General features: G+C 27.9%; 1 protein-coding gene across 3 annotated transcripts; it reads right to left on the bottom strand.

The window, feature by feature from the left end:
• Positions 1–106: 106 nt before the first annotated feature.
• LOC111031952 (protein crumbs) lies at positions 107–25,192 on the bottom strand. 3 transcript variants are annotated; one of them, XM_022312098.1, is made up of 39 exons: positions 25,091–25,192; positions 24,642–24,926; positions 20,965–21,323; positions 20,689–20,875; positions 19,931–20,056; positions 19,762–19,863; positions 19,551–19,667; positions 19,346–19,463; positions 19,133–19,271; positions 18,847–19,057; positions 17,709–17,828; positions 17,246–17,454; positions 16,665–16,827; positions 14,935–15,168; positions 14,634–14,870; positions 14,471–14,551; positions 14,242–14,391; positions 13,994–14,142; positions 13,833–13,914; positions 13,650–13,763; positions 13,421–13,580; positions 11,576–11,761; positions 11,297–11,513; positions 10,988–11,230; positions 10,707–10,919; positions 10,458–10,635; positions 9,908–10,218; positions 9,506–9,778; positions 6,361–6,882; positions 6,040–6,265; positions 4,369–4,532; positions 4,122–4,297; positions 3,882–4,055; positions 1,970–2,157; positions 1,770–1,885; positions 1,536–1,692; positions 1,308–1,471; positions 1,140–1,244; positions 201–422 (listed from the first exon to the last, which is right to left on the bottom strand). In XM_022312098.1, the coding sequence occupies exons 2-39, from the start codon at positions 24,661–24,663 to the stop codon at positions 201–203; spliced, it is 6,915 nt and encodes a 2,304-aa protein (XP_022167790.1). In that variant the 5' UTR covers positions 24,664–24,926; positions 25,091–25,192. The 3 variants fall into 3 exon arrangements, with proteins under 3 accessions (XP_022167791.1, XP_022167792.1, XP_022167790.1); XM_022312099.1 differs by lacking the exon at positions 25,091–25,192 and having other exon boundaries at positions 107–422; positions 24,642–24,991; XM_022312100.1 differs by lacking the exons at positions 16,665–16,827; positions 17,246–17,454; positions 25,091–25,192 and having other exon boundaries at positions 107–422; positions 24,642–24,991.

The following is a 25,192-nucleotide window of genomic DNA, read 5'->3' as shown; positions in this document are numbered from 1 at the left end:
AAAAAATACTGGAAAAATTATAATTTAAATGAAAATCATAAAATGTATGATAAATTAAATGAAGTGTATAATGGCCGCTAAACAAAAATAAAGAGATCATTAATATAGTTTAAATAAAATTCATAACTGTTAAAATGTATAAAATCTTATAACCAATTACATAATTGTTCTTAAAATAGTTTAAAAAATAAAAATTATAATTAGATAAGTCGCTCTTCTGGTGGGGGTTTCAGTACATTGTCTAATTCAACTCTTGGATTGCAATATTCTTGACAACTAGGACTATAAGTACCTCGTGTAGCTCTTTTTTTCCGTGCCATCATTAATAGTACAAACAAACTGCCCATACCACCAATAAGTAGAATAAGTAATATTGGACCAACAATTAATGCTATATCTGCATAGTTGTGAATGATAGGAAGCTAAAATAATAAAATATTTAAGATGAATCACACAAATTAAAAAAATAATGATAATAGTAGATTTTAATAAATAAGAATAAGTATAACTTCTAAAATTATCGTTAAGACTTAAGATACATCAGATACTATATATTGAGGCTTTCATAAATAAATAACTAACTGACATTGAATACAAATGTATTCAAATTTGAAGTAATTATCTTATTTAAAAAATATTTCCAAGTTAAGTATTTTTAAGTTTTTTATTTTAATTGATCTTTGAGCTTATGCAATTATGCAAATTAACTTATTGTGACTAGAGTTTTCTATAGAACATATGTTTTAAGAGGGGCAAAGATTTGTTTCTGAGAACTCGGATGATGTGCTGGAGCTTGACCGCAGCACAAACTAGTGCCTGTGACCAACTACCGCAATACACCAGCCCCATTGTACAGTATTATACTATTATCTGGATTTTCAAAAGACAAAAGAAATATCAGATATTTCAGTTAATGCTTCATATAGCAGAAGTACCATGTTTAAAAAAAATAATTTAAAATAAGTTAAATAAAATAAATTGAACCTTATTGTAAATAAAATATTTTTAAGTGTTGGAATACATATTTTATGATGAAAACATTAGAACTTACTGATTTAAGACTAATTCTACCTTTTGCATGCAACAAAACTATTATTTAATAATGTATAATATTAATAAAATAATTTGTTTTCATTTACCTCAGTACAGTTTTGTCCAACATAACCATTGGCACACTGACATTCATAGATTATTACATCAGTGCAATGCTCTTGGCAAACACCTCCATTATTACAAGGGTTTTCCTAATAAATGGTATAACAAATTAATAATAGCATATTTAAATACAAAAGCTTAAAAGTACTTACTGGCAAACAAGGATTGATCAAATCACAATAATTCCCACAGTAACCTTTTTCACATACACACATGAAAGAACCTGGTATGTTCTTACATTCCCCACGATGACCACATTGTATATTGAGATCAAAACATTCATCAATATCAATATTGCAGTTATCGCCCGTGTATCCTATACAAAATATTAAAAAAAAATTATAGAATACAATTAAATAATGATTTTTAAATGAATTTACCCGTGTCAGTACAATTACAAGTGAATTCATTAATACCATCAATACATTGACCACCGTGCTGACATTTTTGTTGATTGCCATTATCCAAACAATCATCAATATTTTGCTCACAAAGATGGCCTTTAAATCCAGCTGGACATTCACAGAAAGGAGATTCCTGTTAATTTAATTTGTATTATTTATTTATTCTGATAAAATATAAAATAAATATCTTATAAAGGCAAATGGCAATACCTCTTTATTACAAAAACCATTATTTTGACACTCATTAATATCACAGAATGCTGTGTCACAAGTTGTACCCAAAAATCCCTCCAAACATGAACACGTATAATTATTACCAAATTGATCTATAACATGACAAAATTATACAAATTAAAGTAAAAAAAGTGTTTAAATATATTTAGCAAAATTTAAATTATTTTGTAAAATACCTGGAATTTTGTAGCAGTTGGCACCGTTTTTACATGGAGCATTATCACAAGTAATAAGTTTTAACTGTTCACATGTTTTCCCTTCATAGTCATCTGTGCAATTACATTCAAATTCACCTAACTGATCGATACAAATACCATTGTGATGACATGGATTGGAGTCACATTCATTGATATCAATTTCACAGCTAAAAAATAATAATTAATAGCATGAAGATAAATAATACTTAATAATTGGAAGGAGATCAAACTCCTATTAAGTGGAAATATCAAAAAAACTGTTGCAAAACTTAACAATCAGACTGATCTAAGGTCACATTTGTTGCTACCTTAGCCAGTGCAATATAGAAATTATTTTTCAGAATACATTATGTAATATTTTGAATTATGCACGTATGATCTAAAATTATATATATCTAGATACATACATTTCATCAAAATGTAATATCTATTACTAAATAATTTAATGTATCATCTGTTTCACTATATCAATACAGTGAATGAACTACGTCATTTTATTTATTAGAATAAAAGCAAAACAGCTTTCAAAACAAAATGAACAAAGTAAGAAAAATAAAAAAATTGTATGACAAACAAAAGTAAGATATAAAAAAAATTGTAATAACATATAAAACTAATTTTACAATTAGTTTACAGATAATTAAAATATAATAAGAGGTTTCAAAGCTGTCCAGGGCACAAAAAATTACACATTGCTGTTGACTATCAACATCATTCTGATCAGGGGAAATTTTTTAGCAAAATTAGTATGGTTAACTGATAGGTGAAATAATCCCTTAAACCCGGTACTACCAAGAACACAAATATTGAGTCGTTCTAACAAACGAGGCACATCAATATTTTCTTCAACAAGCCCATTAATTAAATGACAACTGGCAATATTACGACATTCAGATAACGATTTAAAACCAAAAACATTGCTAATATGACTATAGTTGTGTGGAGGGTGGGAAATTTCATTCGGTAACTGGCAAAACTCAGAAAACGGTTCTGAATTTAAACAAGACGCTGTCCGTTCCTTAAGGCACTAAGGGAAATAAACTACAGCCACGTATTCTAATACCACCATTACAAGAGAGCTATAATGTTGAAAAACATTTGGGAGGATCAGTTTGATAAATGATGGCTTTGTAAACCATAAAATAAAAAATCAAATGAGGGAACATAATTATAGGGATACATTTGGGCATCCTTTATCCTTAACTTCATTAACCCGTAAGTGGGGAAAATAGTCAAAACAATAATTGAACTTAAAAAATTCTTTGGTGCGATGAAAAGTCATTACTTTACATTTATCAGTATTCATGGTTAGTCCTGGAGCATTACACTATATAGCAAATTTAATTAAAGCATTCTGGAGAATTAAACGGTCATTAAGAGACAAAATAACAAAGACAATTTTGGCATCAACAGCCAACAGTAAAATATGACATGGAGTAATTGATGAGCAAACAGTGTTGATGAAAACATTAAAAAGAAAGAGACCTAACTGGCTATCTTGAGAAATACCAGAAGGGACTTTAAACTATTCAGAGGACTTACCGAGAAGATTAACAAACTGCCTATAGCTCAAGTAAGACTTTAACCAAGGTAAGAGTGGTTTGCCAGCTCCAAGTTATTAATATTATTAAAATATTATTTTGTCGTATCACTATATCTAGGATAATTTTGTAATAATTTATAACAATGGTAAGTATATAATTAATAGAAATATTTTGATCATTTTTTTTCTGATCTCTATATATCATGATAAAATATAGAAAAGTATACAAGAATGCATCATTTTAAAAACTATTAAATACAGCCAAGGACAGTTTTGTTTTTATTGAAGTCTTCGTAGTTAATAGTTAATAAACAAACTTTAAATGATAATTGTTAAAAATTCACTTACAATGTCCCTGTCCAACCAGGTTTACATTGGCATGTATAATTGGCAATTCCATCAATGCACTCTGCTGCATTTTTGCATTGATTAGACAAGCACTCATTGATATTTGCAGAGCAGTCATCAGCTTCATAACCAGGTTGACATTCACAAACATAGGTTTCAGTAGCTTTTTTACATCTAACCAACAAAAAAAATGTTAGTAACAAATTAAAATATGCATACCTAATATTTTTAAATGTTTACCTTCCTCCATTTTTGCATTCGTAATCATAACAAAGTAAACAATCTAAATCAAAATGTTCAGTGCTTGAATTATGTGATACCATCACAAAATGATCAGTTTGATTGTTGGTATTGAGTTCAGATGGGGTAAAATAAGGGAACAACATACCACCAATTCTTATTTCCCCAAGACAACCCTATAAATTTACAACATAAAATATAAACATAATTTATTTTACAATTTATATATATTATTTAAATAAAATACCTTATAAAAGCCTCCTACAGAAGGTACATCATGTTGTATTGTATCTTCAAAATGCAATCTTGTGTTAGAATCAACCATATCTAATGAATTTGTATCTCCGTCAGTCATATATGTTACACGTTCAACATTATTTCCCAGTATATCATGATAGCGTTCTCCACTCCCTGAGAAAACAAATTTATTATTTATATAAAAATATTAAACATACAAACGTTATTATTAAAATAAGCAGGTATAATGTATTAATTATTATTAAAACAAAATTAAGTTAAACCTTTTATTATGAGGCATATTTACAGAGTATGGAGACCTACATTTTCCAAAATAAAGTACGATAAAATTGAAAACATGAAAAGCGAGTGGTGTAACTTAGAAATAAATATTTAGGGCAAAATATAGTAAATATGTTTACCTGTATGTCTATAAATATAATGTGGGAGAAGGTGATGCTATTTCTCAAATAATTTAGCAATAATATAATACATAATATAGGCATAGATGTGCGCACAGGGGACAGAAAATATAGTATATTATGCTACTCCTGAAATTCTGTTTAGACAATCAGATTGATCCCTTCCAGAGCCTATATATAATATATATATATATATATATATTTATACTCTGCACCACAAGAGCATGCAGACTGACAGCAGTGAGCGGCGTTACTAGGCTTTGTTTCCCCACTTTGTCCCTTAGAATGCGTGAATTCAAACGCAATTTGGTCGGTTACTTCTCTCGTGGCGCGGAGTATTCATTAATTTGTAGCTTGTAAGGTTATGTGCTGACATCACAACAAAAAATATTTTCATGGAATTTCTTAATATTTAATGAATAAAAAGAAATTTATATTTGTATGAACATGTTAACAAAATTTCTACTCCCTAGGACAAATTCCAAATAAAAAATAAAATAGTTATTAACTATTATTGTTACATTTTCATGATTCAAAATTTAAAAAAAAATAGATTGAGAACTACAATGCCTATAGATTGTATGGAAAATGTATCACTTGGTGATACTATAGATGACTTTGGAGAGAAAAAACTAAGGAAAGTCTCTAATCTTTAAATTTTGATAGTTTATTAATATTTCCAAACAAACACTTTTTAGGCTAAAGTCACATGAGCGTTTTATTGACATACAACATGTAATATCCATTGTTGAATTTTACAATTTCTTATAACCGATGGTAACACACTTGAAGACTATCAGATTTACTGTCCATTTGACATCACCCACATCCGATACATGCTACGATGGAAGTTACAACGATATATGACGCTCATGTGAACCCAGTCTTAGCCTTAGATTATTTTATTTATACACATAACTAAATTTGTATGTATGTGATACATTACTGTGTGAACTGATAAAATTATGTGAACTATTTATTTAGATTAAATCTAAAAACAAGCTTTAAATACTGTAAGTATACAACTTTTATTATAGACAACAAAAATCTCCATTGCCCTAAGCTTCTTAAAGATTAAGTCTGGCCCAGCTTTGTTACAAGACTTATTAGTTATTAGATTATTAAGAAACTGAATTAAATTAAATCATTAATTTTGTAACTATTTACTCTTCTACATTTTGACTGTCAAACATATTATAATAAAATATTTTATTAGATTAGTCTCAAAATATAGTACTCTAATAACAAACATATTTTACCTATAAGAATGGGATTTGATGTAACTAATTCAATCCAGTTAGATAACGAAAAATTTCCAGCAATAAGAAACTGATTAGTGTCATCTATTGCACCAACTAAACCACCTTGAATTTTATTATCTGCTAATTTGAAAGCAACAGTTGTCCACTCGGAATCTAAATGATCTTTGTGCACTTGTTTCGTACTTATGGAACTTTCTTTTTCTAATTTCCATGCGATAATAAACTATAACATGATAAAACATTTTTAATTAATTATTTAAATAAATAATTTTATAATATTATTAATCATATTAAGTATTTTATATTAAATTTTTATACCCGATCTTTATAAGCAATCATTGTGAAGAATGTGAATTCTGAGTCACTGCTCTTTTTCTTGTTGGAAACATACATAATTGTTCCGCCAGTTCTAGTACGATAACTGACTTCAATATGTGTTAATGGAATAACCTGTTGTCCTTTAATAAAATTGTACTGTAAAAGTGACTCAGTTGTATTTCGATTATCTAATGTAATTTTAGCAACACATTCATATCCATGGTTTAAATTTCGGCATTCACTGCCTAAAGGACAATCTTGTAGTTGACAAAATTCCATTTCTTGGCACTGTTTTCCTTTGTAACCCAATGGACATTTACAAGTAAAATCATTCCAGGTTACTGAACATACTCCATCATTATGGCAAGGATTTGAACGACATGTATCATCAGACAAGACACCTTGTGAAATTTCATCTTGATTAAATGATACAGTACCAAACGCTTTCGGTACAACTAAATCTTTATTTTGAATTCCCAATGGATAAAACTCAACAACCATAATTTGAGATCCATTGCTTATCTAGAATTTAAATTATATATTAAAATCATATTTACAAGCCCAGAAGTTATCCTAGTTTATTTTTGGACTTTCAACAATTTATGTAATAACCAGGGTTCGGGACTTCTAGCACTCAAAAACACAATAATAAGCGCTAAAATATGCATAAAAAATTTAAAAATATGCATTTAATATTTTTATTATTATTTATTATTTTATTAATAATTATTAATTACAATTAGTGTACTTAATAAAAAATTTTTTAAAAAAATCAACTGATTGTTGACTTATTTCTTGAATTTCCAAGTTTTTTGAATTCTATTCGTCAACTATATAATGATGAGAAAAATTAAAAATTAAATTTTTCATTTAAATCAATAAATAAATAATTTTACATTTACTGGGAATACCTTTAGTTTCAAAGAACGTTTAAAAAGCGAAATATGTTAAAATTATCGTATCGCTCGTTTCACAACATATTATATAATATGTAACAATACGGGCAATCAGGCCATCATAATATTTTCAAACTACAAAAATTATAAGGAGTTGTGAGTTGTATATAGCAAATAGTTACATAAGAATACGAGTAAGCTGCATTAATATTTTTTTTTTTTAGATCGGGTGAAATTTGTGAAGTTGAAATTTCAAAATTTTTTCCAAAATATGCAAATTAAGCACAATAACATAAAAAATAAGCAGTTTCCGACAAAATGTATGAAATATGCAAAAATATGCACATTCAAATTTTAGATTAGGTATCACGGCATTGAGAAATGAATTTATTTCGCACTCAGCAACATTTTACAATAAATAAAAAAAGTATGCAAATGCCATAAGTCCCGAACCTTGGTAATAACTAATAATGTGTATTTAGACTGCCCTATTCGAGTTGAATAAAAATTAAATCATGATTAAATCATTTTAAAGTTAATATAAATGATATAGAAAAATAAATAAAACTCTGATTGTAATACTCTTTTGAACATAAAAAAACGGCTGGGAGCAACCATATTATTAAGACAACGGTTAGGAAACATCCTCACCAAGTCAACTAGTGTTGTATTAATACAACTGAGTAACTGACCCAATGGATTTATATACATAATATTGAAAATGTTCAAATAAGTATAACATTACACGATATTCAAAAAAAAGCCCCGGAAAAAAACAGCCCCAGAAAAAAACCCCGCCCATAGGAAGAAAAAGCTTTGTAGCAACTAAATACATAATAGTGTATCATTATTTATCTATACTTTTTTGATACAGCAATCTATAACCATATATATAATATATAATTTGTATATACTTTTATATCATAATAATATTTAATAAAATAATAAACCCAATATTTTAAACTATTTAGGTATAAAAATACATTTGAAATATAAGAGATTAAAGTATGTAATAATAAAAGTAATTGGGAGACGAGGTGACCGAGTGGTCTGATGCTTCCACTGCGACGCAGCCGGTCGTGGTTCGATCCTCGGCTACCGGGCAACATTTTTCTCCGGACAAGTCGCGGTGACCGGAGAACAAGTGCTGCCATCCCCCCCCCGGGGCATGGCAGAAACCTTACGAGTGCCCCATTCGAAATTCTGCCAAAACAAAAACACACGTGTTCCCCCCTACCATACAAAAACCTACAAACCATCAATACAAACCTACAATACCTACTAATAGCTAATGGCCACAGTTGCCGGGCTCAAGATCAATGAAAAAAAAAATAAAAAAAAAAAGTAATTGACTTTATCTTAAAAATGATGAAGGTATTATATTTTATTGTAAACTCTATCTTAGTATCTACAACATTTTATTATTAAAAATGTGGTTTCTTTGTTCAAATAATAATAATTTAATAATTAATAAAAAACAATTGTTAACATTATTGATTAATATTAGGCGTATAAGGTTATTAAATATTATTATGACATAAAACTATAAAAGTTTATACAAATTATTAAATTAATATTTTATAATATTATATTTATTATGGTTATGGATATGTTAAAGAAGTGTTACATGGATAAATGTTATGATTATATAACGATTATATTTGATCAAGCAAATCAAAATAAAAAACTATTTTATACCGGTGAACAGAAATTGGCTATGTTGTAAGTATGTAAGACAGAAACAACACAAGTAGGTGTGGAGTCCGCTTATCATAAAATTGCTATATTTAAAGTTTGTTGTAAGGTGGGGATAATACATACAATACATGGGTAGGTAAGTTATGAATAAAAGTATTTTGGTGGTTCATAAATTTATTTATGGTCAAAGAATGACGAAAGTTAATATATATATATATTAATGATATTAAAATATTATTATAAGTATTTATTTACTATTCACATTGATATCAAATTGACAAAAGAAACCTAAACTTAAAAACTATGACAACTACATGTCGTCATTATCTGAATACACCGGTGTTATCAGAATAATAAAAACATAGAAAAAAGTTAGAATAATGAAAATGTTGTAAAATAGAAGACATTTTAGAGATGATTGGTAAAGTATCTATTTACCAGTTGAACATTTTTAGGGTCATCCCTAAATTTTGACTCTGGGTAATGTTAATAAATAATGAAATTTTTTTTATGAATAATAGTATAAATAATAAAAAAAATGTTATTATTACCTGTACATCTTGAATAATTCCTTTAAAATGAGGTATTCCTTCAAATTTATCAGCTGTTGTTTGCCGAATATGTCTTTCTATAGTATTAGGACGAGGTAAAATATTATCCATAACAATTAATGGGTCTGATAAATCATGCCTTGATGGTTTAGAAGATGGAAAACCCCCTAAGTATAAAACCTGGACATCAAGTTGACCGGTGGCACTAATTGTTTTTCTAAAATATTCTGTTCCATTGATTTTTACTTGAACTAATGTTATATTACGAACAACCTAAACAAATATATTATTTTTAATTAGTCATATCATAAAACACATTGAATTCCCTTAATAAAAATACTAAGTAAAATAAAGAAGTTAAACTTGTTAAAATAACCTACTACTTGAAAATCATAGGTTTACCTGTATTAAATGATCATGCCCATCGTCTAGTTTTACACCTCCAACAGTATATGATTCAGGAGTTGCATTAAATTGTATTCTAACTAGTAGTTCACCACCTTCAAGTTCAGCTGCGATATGTGTTTCTTCAGAAAATGTAACCATTCCTGGCATAGATCCTAAATAAAATATAGCTCCTCTGGTTTGACGTGTTCGAATAAACATTGAAATATCCACAATATTTCTAACTGCTCTTTTGGCAACAGCAAATACATTTACCGTGACTAGACCAGTTGTGATATTTTCATGACCAAATGTTGCAGCTGGGAAACCTGTTAAACAAAATTAAATAAACTTATAAATTGTAACTTTGCTCAGTAAGAGAAGACTTCGATACTGTGCACCCCCACACAAATCTTGCCACTGAGACTGGTTCTACCATGGCAGGGTGTAGCGTGGGGATAAGCAGAAGAATCAATTTCCTTTCGGTTGTCGTGTATTTTCTCGTTGAACAAAGTAAGTGTTTTACTTTTGTTTATAATAAGTAAAAAAAAAATTAATTAAATCTTACTATATTGACAAGTATTTCCAAGGTACGGTCTTTCACATGTACAACTGAATGTTTTCCACAAATCAGTACAATGACCACTATTGTGGCATGGATTAGGAAAGCATTGATCATTTCTCTGGCAACCTATGTCAACATTAGTTAAACCTATAGTTGAACCTACTTTATCATCTGGTAAAACCTAAAAATAAAACATTTTATAGTATTATAATATTTTACAATTTTATTCAATATATTAATTGGTTTTCTTACCCATTGTCCATTTATAAGAAGGTTCTCAATACAGCCAATAAAGAATGGGGGCCCATGGGGTAGAAGCCTCAAATTTGAAATAGTTCCACCAACGTATGTAGTAGGGAAACTAGTATGTGTAGGGTTAGCTCCTTCATTCAAGTTAATAGGGTAAATTGTTTGTTCCTCGTTCGCAGACAATACTAAATGTGATGAATTGATAGCAACAAAAACCTTAATAATAACAATAATGTATTATAAAATGTATTTATTTATTACAAAATATTTTGAATGTAATTTACTTTTTGCCAGTGGCTGTTGTTAAGTTCAGAACCAATAAATACTCCTTCCCACTTATTTAACAAACTTGAATGCAAATTCAAACGTCCCTTAACCAATTCTAATATGTAAAATGTTGATCCACCACCAATTGCTAATAGACCACTTGGCAATGTTGTTTTAAATCTAAATGATATGTCATAGCCTTCATCTCTAGTGGTGTTAACCACAATACGAGACTCACCAGTAAGTGACATAGTAGTTGTCTAAAACACAAATATTGAAAATGAGAAATTAGTTGTTCTTTTTTCTAAATTTTCTATTTAACTAACCTTATCACATATATGACCATGAAATCCATATGGACAAGAACAATTATAACGATGTTCAATTTCATCAATCAAATATGGTTTACAAGTACCATTGTTTAAACAATGATGATCCTGACATCCAAATAATTCTACAGAACAATTTTTACCACCATATTTTGGTGCACAGTCACAATAGTAACCAGCGCGGCGATCCATACAAGTTCCATGGTCACAAGGCCTACAAAATAATTGTTAAAAATTAGTTCAAATTATTTGTTACAAATAAAATTTTAATCATACTTGAATCTTTCACATTCATTAATTTCTGTTTCACAAAATCTGCCTTCATAACCATCTTCACATGCACAAATAAAACCATTGATTTTGTTTTCACAAGCACCCCATTGGCATGGATTGCTTTCACATTCATTAATATCAATCTCACATCTTATACCTGTGGTACCAGGTAAACATAGACATTCAAATCTGAAATATGTTTATTTGAAGTTTAGTTTACACACAGTATGCAGTTTATATTACAGTTCATATTTAATAATATGTGGTGAAAAATTATTTTGGGTAATAATTTATAATTGATAGAAATATATAAATAACTAAATACGTTATTAGGTACTTAAAATGAAGAATGTCTTTGGAAAATATTTATTGTAATTAATAATTGGAAATATTATCATATATTCAGATCATATCATAATACCAATAAGCATTCAAAATATTATAATTACATATTAATTTTAATAAACTATACGTGGTGAATTATTTTTAACACAAGCACTTATTATCTCGGCGAGATTAAGTATTTTTGAAAAAAAAAATTGAATTTGTTACCCATATCCAACTAAATATATATTGTTTGAATAAATCTGAGGTAATATTAATGAATATAGATAGTTAAAATAAACTCGGCTAAAATTTTAAAACAAATAATTAATTCAAAATGTTCAAAGCATAGCATAACAATAAAATGTTTTGGAAACAGAAAAAACCCACTAAAAATGTCTGAATGAGAAAAAGATCTATTCTCTATAAATGTGTGCCACCTACTAAATTAATTAATAAATGATTAATAACTGCTCACAATAAATTAACTTCTACACATTACAATACAATTAAGAAACTTAAATGTATTTAAATCATAAACAAATTATGATTCATAAGTAGTAATTGTAGGATACCCTGTATATATTAAACAATGAAATCTCTCCTAATGGACACCTCCCAATAGTGATTTTTGGGTACAAATAAAAGATTTCTACATTGTTTCACTGTTTAAGTATTTAATAAGTCTAAACATCTCTTTTAAGAGGACACTACAACCACATGCATTGTTTCTATCTTACAAACACGTAACATGGCAAATTGTACGTTTTGAATAATCCACTTAAATCTGTGTTGGAGCGAATAGACCTATCATTAAATTCAGAAGTAAGATTATAATCTAGCGCAGGGGTACTTAACCTTTGTATAACCGCATACCTCCACCACAGTTTAAATTTTTTTTATGTACAACTTGACCAAATAATGTTTCTTCTTTTGCTTATCAAAAATATAAAAATTATTTACAAGAATGTAATTGTATTTTATTAGGAATTACAAAATTATGATAGTATAATCATTTAATGAATAAAAAAATGATGAGATGTGTACAATTTAGGTATTATTTATATTATTATTAATATCAAATAAACCAAACAATATTTAATGTAAATAATATTCCATTTCTTTTTTTCATGAAGAGATTTTTTAAGGTACCACCTATGAGCTTTCGCGTACCATGGGTTGAGAAACTCTGTCAGTGAACAAGAATATAAGATTCACTAGATAATATTCTTGTTGTTAAATTTGATAATAGGTTAATTCACTCTTACATTAACCAAAACAAAGTTAAATAGATTATTAAGAACATACAATTTGTTATGTTAGGCATTTGTAAGACAGAGACAGAGCATACAGGTGTAGCGTCTTCTTAACAAATATAGTATAGGTAAGCTGTAAAATAAAATTTTAAAATAAATATCAATGTATAACAATAAATTGATACCTTAGACAAAGACTATTTGCAATCATTGTTTTTAGATTAACTATAAAAAATAATGTTAAAATAATTGCATAAATTTAATTTACCCATTAGCTGTAGCATAACTGAACTCTTGTTGAAATATTGCTGATAAGTTATTGTTATCTTTTTGATTGTATAACGATATATTAGAATGTTCAAGACAAGTGCCCCCAAATTGGCAAGGATTACTTTCACAATCATTTATATCGACTTCACAATTTTTTCCTATTATAAATAATTTTTTGTTGATACAATAACAAAATTTATCATCATATAATAATATTTTTTTATTACCTGTATAACCAGAATAACACTTGCAAGAATAGTCTTTTATTCCATCTATACAGGTGCCATTATTCTCACATAGGTTGTGTGTACAATCATTTATATTCAACTCACAGTGATTTCCTACATTAAAAATATTTAAACTATTGGTTATTACATAAAGATATTAATTTACTTAATAGTTGTACATGCCTTCAAATCCAGTATTTGTACAGTTACATTCATAACTGTTAATTCTGTCAATACATACGCCCATATTCTGACATGGAGAAGACTATAACCAAACATTTATTTTGAATAAAACATTTTTTTGAATTTAAAATTTAGTGTATTAAAAAAATATATATACTAACTTCGCAGTCATCAACATTTATTTCACAGAGCTTTCCTACTATACCAATAGGACAAGAGCATGTAAAAGATGCAATATTATCAATACAAGTAGCACCATTCATACAAGGATTTGAATTACATTCATTAACATCAATACTACAAACTTTACCTTAAGATAAAAAAAAAAATTTATATTATTTTGACTATTCAACTATAAGACATAATATCATTACAATACATTATTAATTTAAAAACAATTAATACATACCAGTATATCCCGGAGGACAAATACAATTAAAACCATTAATTTTATTTTCACATGTAGCACCATGATAACAAGGTTGTGACAAACATTCGTCAAAGTCTACATCACAGTTATCACCAGAAAACCCTGGACGGCAGAAACATTGGTAACTCCCTAATATCATAATTAGGATTAACTTTATATTTAAATATTATAATAAACATTAAATTTAAACTAAATAAGTTTAACAAACCATTAGTGTTAACACAAATTCCATAGTTGCATACTTCTTTGTTGTCTTCACATTCATTTACATCTTGTTCACAATTCATACCTAAATATAAATATATGTATATATATATATATATATTATGAAATATAATTTTAAATATTTAAGTATTTATAATGTGCTGTACCTGTAAAACCGGGCATGCAATGGCAAGTATAACCATCAGGATCTTCTACACAGGTAGAGTTATTTTTACAAATATGATCTCGACAATCATTTAATAACTTTGAACAATTTTCCCCTGTATATCCTTCAGGGCATTCACACTCATAAGTATTAATACCATCAATACAAACTTTTCCAACTGGACAAGTTCCAGTTTTACATTCATCAATATTTCCTTCACAATTTTTACCTTCAAAGCCTAAAATAAAGTATTTAAAATAGTTACTAACTTAAAAGTCAAATATAATTTTTAAGTATTTTACCTGGAGCACACTTGCAGTAATAATCTTTAAGTGATGAAGTTTTATGTAAACAAGTACCATTATTCAAACAAGGGCTAGGATTTTTGGTACAAGCATCAAATGGTAATTGACAGTAAGCACCCATATAGTTTTCGGTACAGTTACATCGAAAACCATTAATAATATCATGACATACTCCACCGTTTAAACAGGGTTTGGATATACATTCATCAATGTCTATTTGACACGTCTGGCCTATAATAGTTTAGTTTCGTAATATTAACATAAATATTGACAGATAGAAGAAATAGAACTGTTTAGCTGTTTAATTTTTTTAACTAAATTTAAACTATATTCAACAAAAGAAGTAACCTCAGTGGCGACCAGTTTTTTTCAGACAGCCTAGAAGCAAGCCGCGGAGGATATTTATTTTGTTGAACAGAGTATAGTTAGAATATTATTTAATCTAAACACTATTTATTTCTTAAAAATGGTTAACATTTAGAACAATATTTTTAAACTAACTTATATACTTAATTAATCACACATCATATATTTATCTTATAATGATAAAGAATGCCATGTATTTAAGCAAACATATATATATATATATATACAGTAAGCTCTTGATTATCTTCAGATAGGGTGGCACAGCAATCACAGATAAACGAATTCTGGGGTTAGTCTCCAAAATCCAAATTGAAACAAAAATGATATCATTAAAACAAAACATTACACATTGTATTTGTGCTTGGACATTCATAAAATATGTATAAAATGTATGTTTGTTTTTTCACAAATACATATTATATTGTATATGCCTACAATTGTACATAGTTTAGTGGAAAACCATGGATAATCGAGAGTTTACTGTACTATATAGTATATTATAAATTTAAAAAATATTTGTAATCGTTAACCTAAATAATTTAATGAACAACTTAAAATATAATGATAGTAAATTAGGCTTACAGCATTTCCCAAAAGAATATGAGTGCACAATTATTAGTTTTATCATACCCCAAACTACAACTCCCACTGAAATACTAGAATGTGTGCAACCCTTACAATATATATTAGTTAAATAATTTTTATTTTCATATTCTCTCACAAAATTTAGTTTAAGAGAATGGTTTTGTACTATAACTATACATAACGAGAACAACTATTTCCAATTTAGGATATGTCTTATTTTTATTCCATTGCAACTTATTTGGCATAATTTAAATTAAATAAATTGTAATATTAATAACAACATTTTTATCATGTCAAATTGATACTCCGATTAACAACAATTATGAAAAACATACTTTTTAAACTTTGGTTTGTAGCTTTAAATCTTTTTTTATTTTTTTACTGATCTAAAGCATGGCAACTGCAAACATTAGCTGTGTAAAGGGGGAAACTGTTGATTTGAAACAAGTTTGTGTATGTGTTGCTAAAAACCCGGAAGGTCACCCATCCGAGTGCTAGCAACGACGGCCAGTCATATGCTCAGAGCATTGCCGTATATTGAACGTATCATCGCGCCTCGCCAAACCACAACTTTATATTTAAATATTGTTTAAATTGATCATGAGAATATAATATAATTTTGATTTATTATTTGATTCAACATTTAAATATATGATCAATATATATTTCTTACATTTTATGAAATCATAAGACAAGTAGGTCATAAATTTTTTTTAAATAAAAATGAAAAAAAAAGTATTTTATTTTTATATTTTTAACAGAATTTTTATTATTACCCGTGAAACCTGGGGGACAATCACAATGGAAAAGATCAGCTTGTCCTGCTAATAGAGTGCAAGTCCCACCATGAGCACAAGTGTTTGGACTGCAAGCAGGATCACGTTGATTACATTGTTGCCCAGACCAACCAGGTTCGCATTCACAATAGTACCCACCGGCCTACAAGTGATAAAATAATGTTGGTGATACCATAAATGTGTAGTGTTGTGATTTTATAAAAGCACACAAATATGTTTAAAAGCAGTTACAGCTATCATAATGTTTAAGGTGTTGCTGAATAACATTATAAGAATTAAATAATAATATAAAAAATATTACACAGAATTTATTATTTTATTTAACATGTTATATCATATTATACTCAGCTATATTTAATACAATATATACCACCATGGTAGTTTAAGTATAATAATATATTAATCTAAAAATATCAACATTTTTAAGATCTAAGGAACCTAATACATCAATATAAAAATGTTCGTCAACCATACCTTAACTAAATGATAGCTGTTTCTGAATTAAAAAGAATTAGTTTTTGATTATCATAAAAGTGTACTGTCAACATAAATCAACTCACATAATCACGACAAGACACAAAATGCTGACAAGGGGTAGCATTACATTTCATAGTCATCTCACAATTTCGACCAGTAAAGCCAGCAGGGCATTTACATTCATAATTAGATCCTTGGGATATACACGTGCCAGAATTCAGACAAGGCATGATCACACAAACATCATCAGCATGCGAACGAGCCACTATATTACCATGCTCACAAAAAGCGCCTGTAATAATAGTCTCAAAACTATACCCATGCAATATTGTGCAACAATTTACTACTATTTATTTTAAAAACTTCTAACATTAACAAGTGAAGGAAAAAATGTTCAATAATCTTTAATTAAAATTAGCTAACAATTATATTATTATATACGTATTACATATATTAAAATTATAACTTAATTGGATAAAAATTCCTGAAATAACTATTCCATAAAAACAACAAACTTTTATCTGTTTCCATAAATTAAATAAATACCTGTGTATCCTAATGCACATGAACAATTAAATTGACCGTTGGGCAATAAGCCACATGAACCTCCATTTTGACAAGGATGACTACTACAAACTGTTACTTCTGTACAATTTGGAGGAACACCTAAATAACCAATCGTACAAGTAAATAATTATTTACATAAATAAATAAAAAAAGTATTAATATATTTTTTTTAAATATGAATTAATTTTCAAATGGTATAATAAATTACTTTGTTTAAATAGAGTTTAAAATACATAAACAACTCATTCATTATTTTTTTATGTACTGATTTAAATATTTGTATAAAATGTATTTAAGATATTAAATAAGTACACTTATATTTCAGTACTTGATTTAAATATGGCAATAACACAATACTTTTGTTGAAATTTAATTGTGTGTAATGAGTGGGCAACTAAAACCTTAAGAGGACGTGATACCTGCATGTGTTGTCCCTGTCCTACAAGTGCGTTAACATACCAAATTTTACGCTCAGCAGAACACGTGTAACTCTGTTAGTTTAAAAATTAGTACAAATTGACCTCTTATAAAATCTTAAGGTAAGATTATTATCTAGTCAACCTCATAGGTTTTTTATTATATTTTAATTTTAACGAGAGTTATGAGTATTTATTGTAAATTTTTTATACATCTTAAAATACTTATATCTCGCGTTAAAATAAAAATATAATAAAAAACTTATGAGGTTGACTAGATAATAATCTTACCTTTAGATTTTATAAGAGGTAAATTCACTTTAATTTTTTAATTAACGGAGCTACACGTGTTCTGCTGAGTGTACAATTTGCTATGTTACGCACTTGTAAGACGGAGACAACACATGCGGGCATCACGTCCTCTTAAGTATGAATGTAAAAATAAATCCAAATACTAAAAAAGCCATAGGTTAAATGGCTAATACTTTGATTAAACCATAAAAACTAAAAATAAGAATTAAACAACATTCCTATTTGTACAAGTCACAAATCAAAAATAAACATAAAAGCTACAAAAAAGGTGTAATGTATTTAATATATGTACTAAACATTAATTGTCAGTATCTAACAAGAAATTGATAAAAAATCAAAAATACTAAGTAGGTAATAAGAATATATTATAATCATAGATAATTATTTACCAGTATATCCTGCTTTACAATGACATGAGTGAGATGCCACACCATCAACACAAATTGAATTTGTTGGACATATAGCGGATTCACAATCGTCCACATCAATTTCACAATTTCTACCTATAAATCCTAAAGCACATCGGCATTCATAAGTTCCAACTTGATCTCTACACTGGCCACCATTTTGACAAGGATTTGATACACATTCGTTCAATTCCTTAATAAAACATACAAATAAAAATGTTAATACTTATATCACATTTAACATTGAAGATTTAGAGAAAATATTTACAATATCACAATTAATTCCTCCATATCCTAATTGACACTGGCAAGTATAACTTCCATAGTTATCAAAACATACACCCTGATTGAGACATGGATTTATTTCACACTCATTTATATTTGTTTCACAATTTATTCCTCTATATCTAAATGAATCAAACAAAAATATTAAATTAATAAATGAAAATATTAATTTAATATGTTGTTAATACAAATTTACCCAGTTTTACTGCATGCACATGTATAATTATTCACACCGTCAATACATACACCTCCATGTTGACAAGGACTTGATAAGCATTCATTAATATTTATTTCACAGTCATCTCCTTTAAATCCTATGGTGAAAAGAAAAAAAATGTATAGTACATTGCCAAATAAATTTTATATCTATTTATATACAGAAATTATAAAAATGAATTTACCTGGTGCACAACTACATTCATAACTTTTTCCAGCAGATGTTAATTTACATGTACCATTATTTCTGCATGGATTATTATCACAAACATGTGCAGATAATTCAATTTCACAAAATTTACCTGAACAATAATATTAAAATAAATAAATATTAAATTATTGATAAGAGTTAAGATCAAATGAATAATATTAAAATAAAATACAAAAAAACATTACCAGTAAATCCTTGATCACAATGACACATAAAATCTTCCCCATAATCTATTTCTTCACACAGACCATGCATACAACGATTATTTTGCTTTGCACATGGGGATCCTGAAATACAATGATTATTAAATTATTATTCATAGAAAACAATACTAATACTAAATATTAGATTTACCATTATCAATTTCACAATTATTTCCAGAATACCTAGGTTGACAGATACAATGGTATTTATTTTGTCTTGGAACACATACTCCATGCATCATACAAGGAGCATGTGAACAGTAATCAATACCCGTACCTGCAAGTTTATAGTTAATAATATTAAATACACATTCCAACATTCGGTACATAAATTATTGGTACTCATTGGTGATTGCAACCACCAATCACCTATACAATTTCCCGGTCAATTAATTTACTTTATTGAAACTACAGACTACCATAGGTCAACACTGTTTTATTATTTTAGGGAAATTTTGTAATCTACAAAACAAAATATTAATAGGTCTGCTAAAATAACAAAATTTCTGAAAGTGCCTGCAACAGTCATAGATTTCTAAAATATTTGATTCCTAAGTATAATTTGGATTTATGACCCATATACTCATCTCTTTGATAAGAAACAATAGTCAATGCTCAGTGAAAAAGCCATTGCAAATTTTATTTTCATAGTAAACCCTATATTTTAGATTGCAAGTTACAAAGAAATTGTTTGTTGTACATCGTTTTTATATTGTATACGCTTTAAATTATATTGGGTAGAGCTACTTATATTATTATTTTGTCTTGTAGATAACAACATTAAATTAACATAATGTAATGCAATGTTAACCTTAAGTACTCAAAAAACATAATTTAATTTACTGGAAAATTGTACAAGTACTTTTAATAACCAATAAGTACCAAATATTAAAAATTAAAGGTACATACATGACTGACTATTTAAGGGACAATGTCCCCAAACAACTTTATAAGCTTGATTTAAAGATGAATTAAAAATAAAATTTGGACCTTCTAATAAACAACCTTCGAAACCATCTCCTACTCTTAACATAGATTGATCAGTTACAATTTCAGAATTTAAGATTTCTGAATTAAACGTTGAATTTGCTATAACCTGAACAAATAAATTATAATGTAAGTACGTATTTTAAATAATGTTGGATTACATCAATTTTAAATACACATATATGAACTGTTATTTACTTGTTGTAAGCTATCAACAGATATTGTTAATTCTCCAAGCTTATATATAAAATTAACATTATGCCAAGAATTATCGAAAAAATCCCCTTGGATTTTTGATTCAAAATGTTTGTTTTGGAGAAATGTAGTAAACATCAAGCCATCATGAAGAACATCCACTGAGATTCGAGTATATGGTAAGTCTTGAGTTTGAGAAAATATTTGTCCTCCGGAACATGTTCTAAAGCTGAATCCTATATGTTTATACAATGAAATGGGAGGAAATAAATTTAACCATGATGAACTATTGAAATATCCTTCTCTATCTGCGGCTCCAGGCCTCTGAGTATTCGCGCATATCAAATGCGCAAATAGATTTACTGAAAATAAAATATATACTTTATTAGTTCCATGTTAAATTTGTTATTTATTGTAATAGGTTCCTGGCAGAATTGTACTACAGTACTATATATTGATAATTCATATTTCAAATAGATTAAAATATCACTAACTATGATTATTGTACTATATTTCCTGACAATATTTTACTTATTAGGAATTTCCTTAACATTTTTAGTTAACCAATTCAGAAACCCAGTCATGATAAACTTGTCACCTGTCATTCTATTATACTATAATACAAAAGAAATAACAAGGAACAAATGCCACTGGCTATAAATTCCAATTTATATAACAACAACAATGAATGTTATTAATTTGATTTACAATAAAATGAATAAGCCATACTCTATTGACCTGACCACAAATTTGAATAGGAATAACTTCATGTTATAAGTTAAATTAATATTAAACCAACAACTTTTTTACCAGATTAAAATGAAGCTACATTTACACAATTAACTTTTGATAATATTTAAAATGAATTATCCACAGTCAAAAATGAACAGTGTAAATAATATGAAATCATCAAAAGTTATCATCTACATTGAACTATGGACAATATTGAGTAGGAAGGGTTCAACTATTATTTACAGTGGATGATTCCAGGCCTAGATTAAATCAGAAAACTAGGGAAAAAAATCCTCGTGTGACCCTCTAATTATAATATGCTTGTAGAAAGAGTATAAATTATATTCCTTACAAATTATGTATCTAACATACAAAGTATGCAGTTTACTCTAAAAATATAAATGTAAAAATAATAGAATAGAAAAACAACTGGTAGTAAAAAAAAAATATGATCAACCTAATAATAATACCTACCAAAATTACATTTTAATTAAGTGTTTATTATGTTATTTATGGCTAAGTAATGACTAGTCTCGAAAAAATATTTAATGGATACTTACAAGAAATTTAATGAAAATATTTCATACATAAATCCACAATAATTCAAACATTTTTTAGAAAAAAATTATAAATTCAAACCAGAAATAACTGTTGCAACTTTATTACACTAACTGAACTTTATGATTTTATCATAAAACGACTTAAGTTGAAACTAATAACTTCTGGTTTTGTATTTCTGGAAGACTTTTGTGATAATTACTAAACTAAAACACCATTGAAGACCAAGAATAAACAATTACAGAAAGAAAAAAGAAGCCCCTCTACACAAGTGGGTAATCATGGGATGGCAGGGTGAGGATTGCCCCCCTTACCTCTGCCCAAACTAATAAATATATTAATGTGTAACAAAACTTTAAATTGGAGTAAAAGTTTAAACCTAATCTGGTTGCCTTCTTTTGATGAAATTTCTAGTCACGCCCTTGTCTCTACTACATAATAATTATTAGTGTAAATTATCATCAGTCATTGAGTAGGTCACTGAAATGGATGTGTCAAATTTTAATTCAATGACAAACCAAACCACTGTATAGGGTGTAAAACGATTCTGAGTGGAGACTGGCTCTGTTGGTTTATATTCTAAAAATATTTTATTGTATGATATTTATATTGCAATTAGTAAATAGAAATAAAATACCTACCTCACTCAAACTATTTTTTTTTTTTTAAAACAACTTGCATATTATATTATACAATAACTATAATTACAGTAAAAAGATTTGATAAGAGTAGATACTACTTTTAACATCAGTATAGCAACAAATAGAAATTAATGGTGTGAAGCTATCTTGTATTACTGAGGACCAAACTATCTACAAAGAATAGCTGTATTTAGTTGAAAATATTAAAATTATGACCATGTTATACACTAGGTCCTACAAAAATATATCAATACATCACCAATATTCAATCAAATCACATATATTTAAAATGTTTTTATTTGCAAAGTTAGATGATGAAAATTGAAAGATAGTTAATAGTCTAATAATTTAAACAAAAATTTGTCTGACTTGATACTAAAAAAAAATGTCAAAGAGGATAAAAACTCTAACGTTAAAATTCACCAGTACTTTTAAAATAATTAGGAAAAACAATAAAACATTTGGAAAAAACTAGAATTTCTACACAAGTTGTAAATAATTTTCTATGATGCCACGGGTACTAGAAAAGTCAAGACACGAATCACGGAATAACCGCCACTTTTGAAGAGGGATAATAGAAGCGACAAAGAATCATAATGGTCTACCTTCACAAGCCAAAGAAGAAGCTCAGAAATGTTATTAGATAGATTATAAGTTTTAATAAATAAAACATGAATGTCGCAAATTTAATATTCTTATAAAATTACATTTTAGATTTTGCCCCAAGGTTCCTAATTATAATCAGTATATGAACTCTTTTGAGCTCTTAAAATTATTGTACTCCCACTTTTTTTTATTTAATTCCAAAATTGTACACATTGTCATATGGTAAACTAAGAAGTAATAAATAAAGTGTTATTTTTTTTTAATCAGCACTGACATAGTGACGTTATTAATGTTTTTATCCGAAATTTCTATAGTTTACAAGTGTTTGGGTAAACTGTAAATGTATATTTAATGATAAATTAAATAAAGGAATGTTTGAAATACGGCTAACAAACAAGTGGCGTTTTCTAAAATTGGTAGTTCAATTGTTTCATAGGCTGTTTTTTTAACACAGAATAAGAAAACCAAAAAAATAATTATGGCTGCTAATTCATACTAATATTTCATACAAAAAGATATCACCTTGGACATCGTAAGCTATAAATGTTGTGTTTGTTTCACTAAATTATCTTGACTTAATTTTAAAGTAAATGGGTACCAATAATTAAAATCTATAAAAATATCAAATATACCTATGTATTTTAGTATTAAGTATCTATTTTAAGTGTTATTTAATTATTAACACCCATAAAAAATAACTTGTTAATCAAATGAATACTAAGCATGAAAGTGAGTTTTTCTCATTATATTTATGGGTTTATATATTATATGTGCAATTTTCTGAAACGCACGAATATTCAAATATTGTAATAGGTAACTAATAACTAATAAGCAATAAAACATTATCGTTTTTAATATAATCAAAACCAAATTGTTTTCAAAGACCTAACTACCCAAGAGCATACTCACCCACTCGCCAATTAAATTTTGCTAAAAAAAGTGATTAAATCAGACATTAAACGTTCAGATATTTGAATACACGATAAACCAATACAAAATAATAATCTCTATTAATATCATCCAGTGATCATCAGGCTTATTTCTTTTTCTTAGATGTTAAGTAGTATTACATGCCAGGACCGAACACAATGTACAAAAACGTCATAACTCAAAAGTTCATGGCATTCGATAGACACAACTCACCGATGAAAATGATGGACCGCATTGTGTTTCTTTAGTGTTCGCACAGAAGTAGCATAGTTTGATTGTAAACGACGTTGTATTTTTGTTGTTTGTGTTGCTGGGTTGTGTGCGGCGGCATCCAGATGATCAGCAACAGTGACAAATAATATTTCCAGTGAATAAATACACGCATGAAACGTACCTGGCTACGATGTGTCGGTTAATTACTCATGTAAAAAAACCGATAGCCATCAACAAAAATTACACAACGCAACGGAACGTAATGAGTAAATATGACACCGTACTCTGTAATTATCAAAACAACTTGTTATTATAATAGGTACCATATACTTACCTACAATAAGAAATAAGAATAAGAGAATAGCGATAAACGGAAAAAGATAAACATTGGAATTTCGTTTTTGTTCGAATATCAAGGATGTTATAAAAACGACTAACTGGATCAGTACCTTTTGTTCCAAATTAATTAAGATCCGAATTTTGCCTTTTGTTCACGGAGTAAGACATAGGGTAACTTTATTATCTTAGTCCGTGTTTTTGTTCCACAAAAT

This window comes from Myzus persicae, unplaced genomic scaffold (assembly GCF_001856785.1).
Source record: "Myzus persicae strain clone G006 unplaced genomic scaffold, MPER_G0061.0, whole genome shotgun sequence".
NCBI classification, from domain to species: domain Eukaryota; kingdom Metazoa; phylum Arthropoda; class Insecta; order Hemiptera; family Aphididae; genus Myzus; species Myzus persicae.
Note: the sequence above shows the minus strand (reverse complement) of the source record. Positions and strands in the feature narration are given on the sequence as shown.

Excerpts from the sequence above, each read along its gene's own strand:
- LOC111031952 (XM_022312098.1), bottom strand. The coding sequence starts at position 24,663 with ATGCGGTCCATCATTTTCATCG. Across the intron at positions 19,272-19,345 it reads TGTGCATGCAGTAAAACTGG|ATATAGAGGAATAAATTGTG; the intron begins GTAAATTTGTAT and ends TGATTCATTTAG. Across the intron at positions 17,455-17,708 it reads ATGTGCATTAGGATACACAG|GCGCTTTTTGTGAGCATGGT; the intron begins GTATTTATTTAA and ends CTATTATTACAG.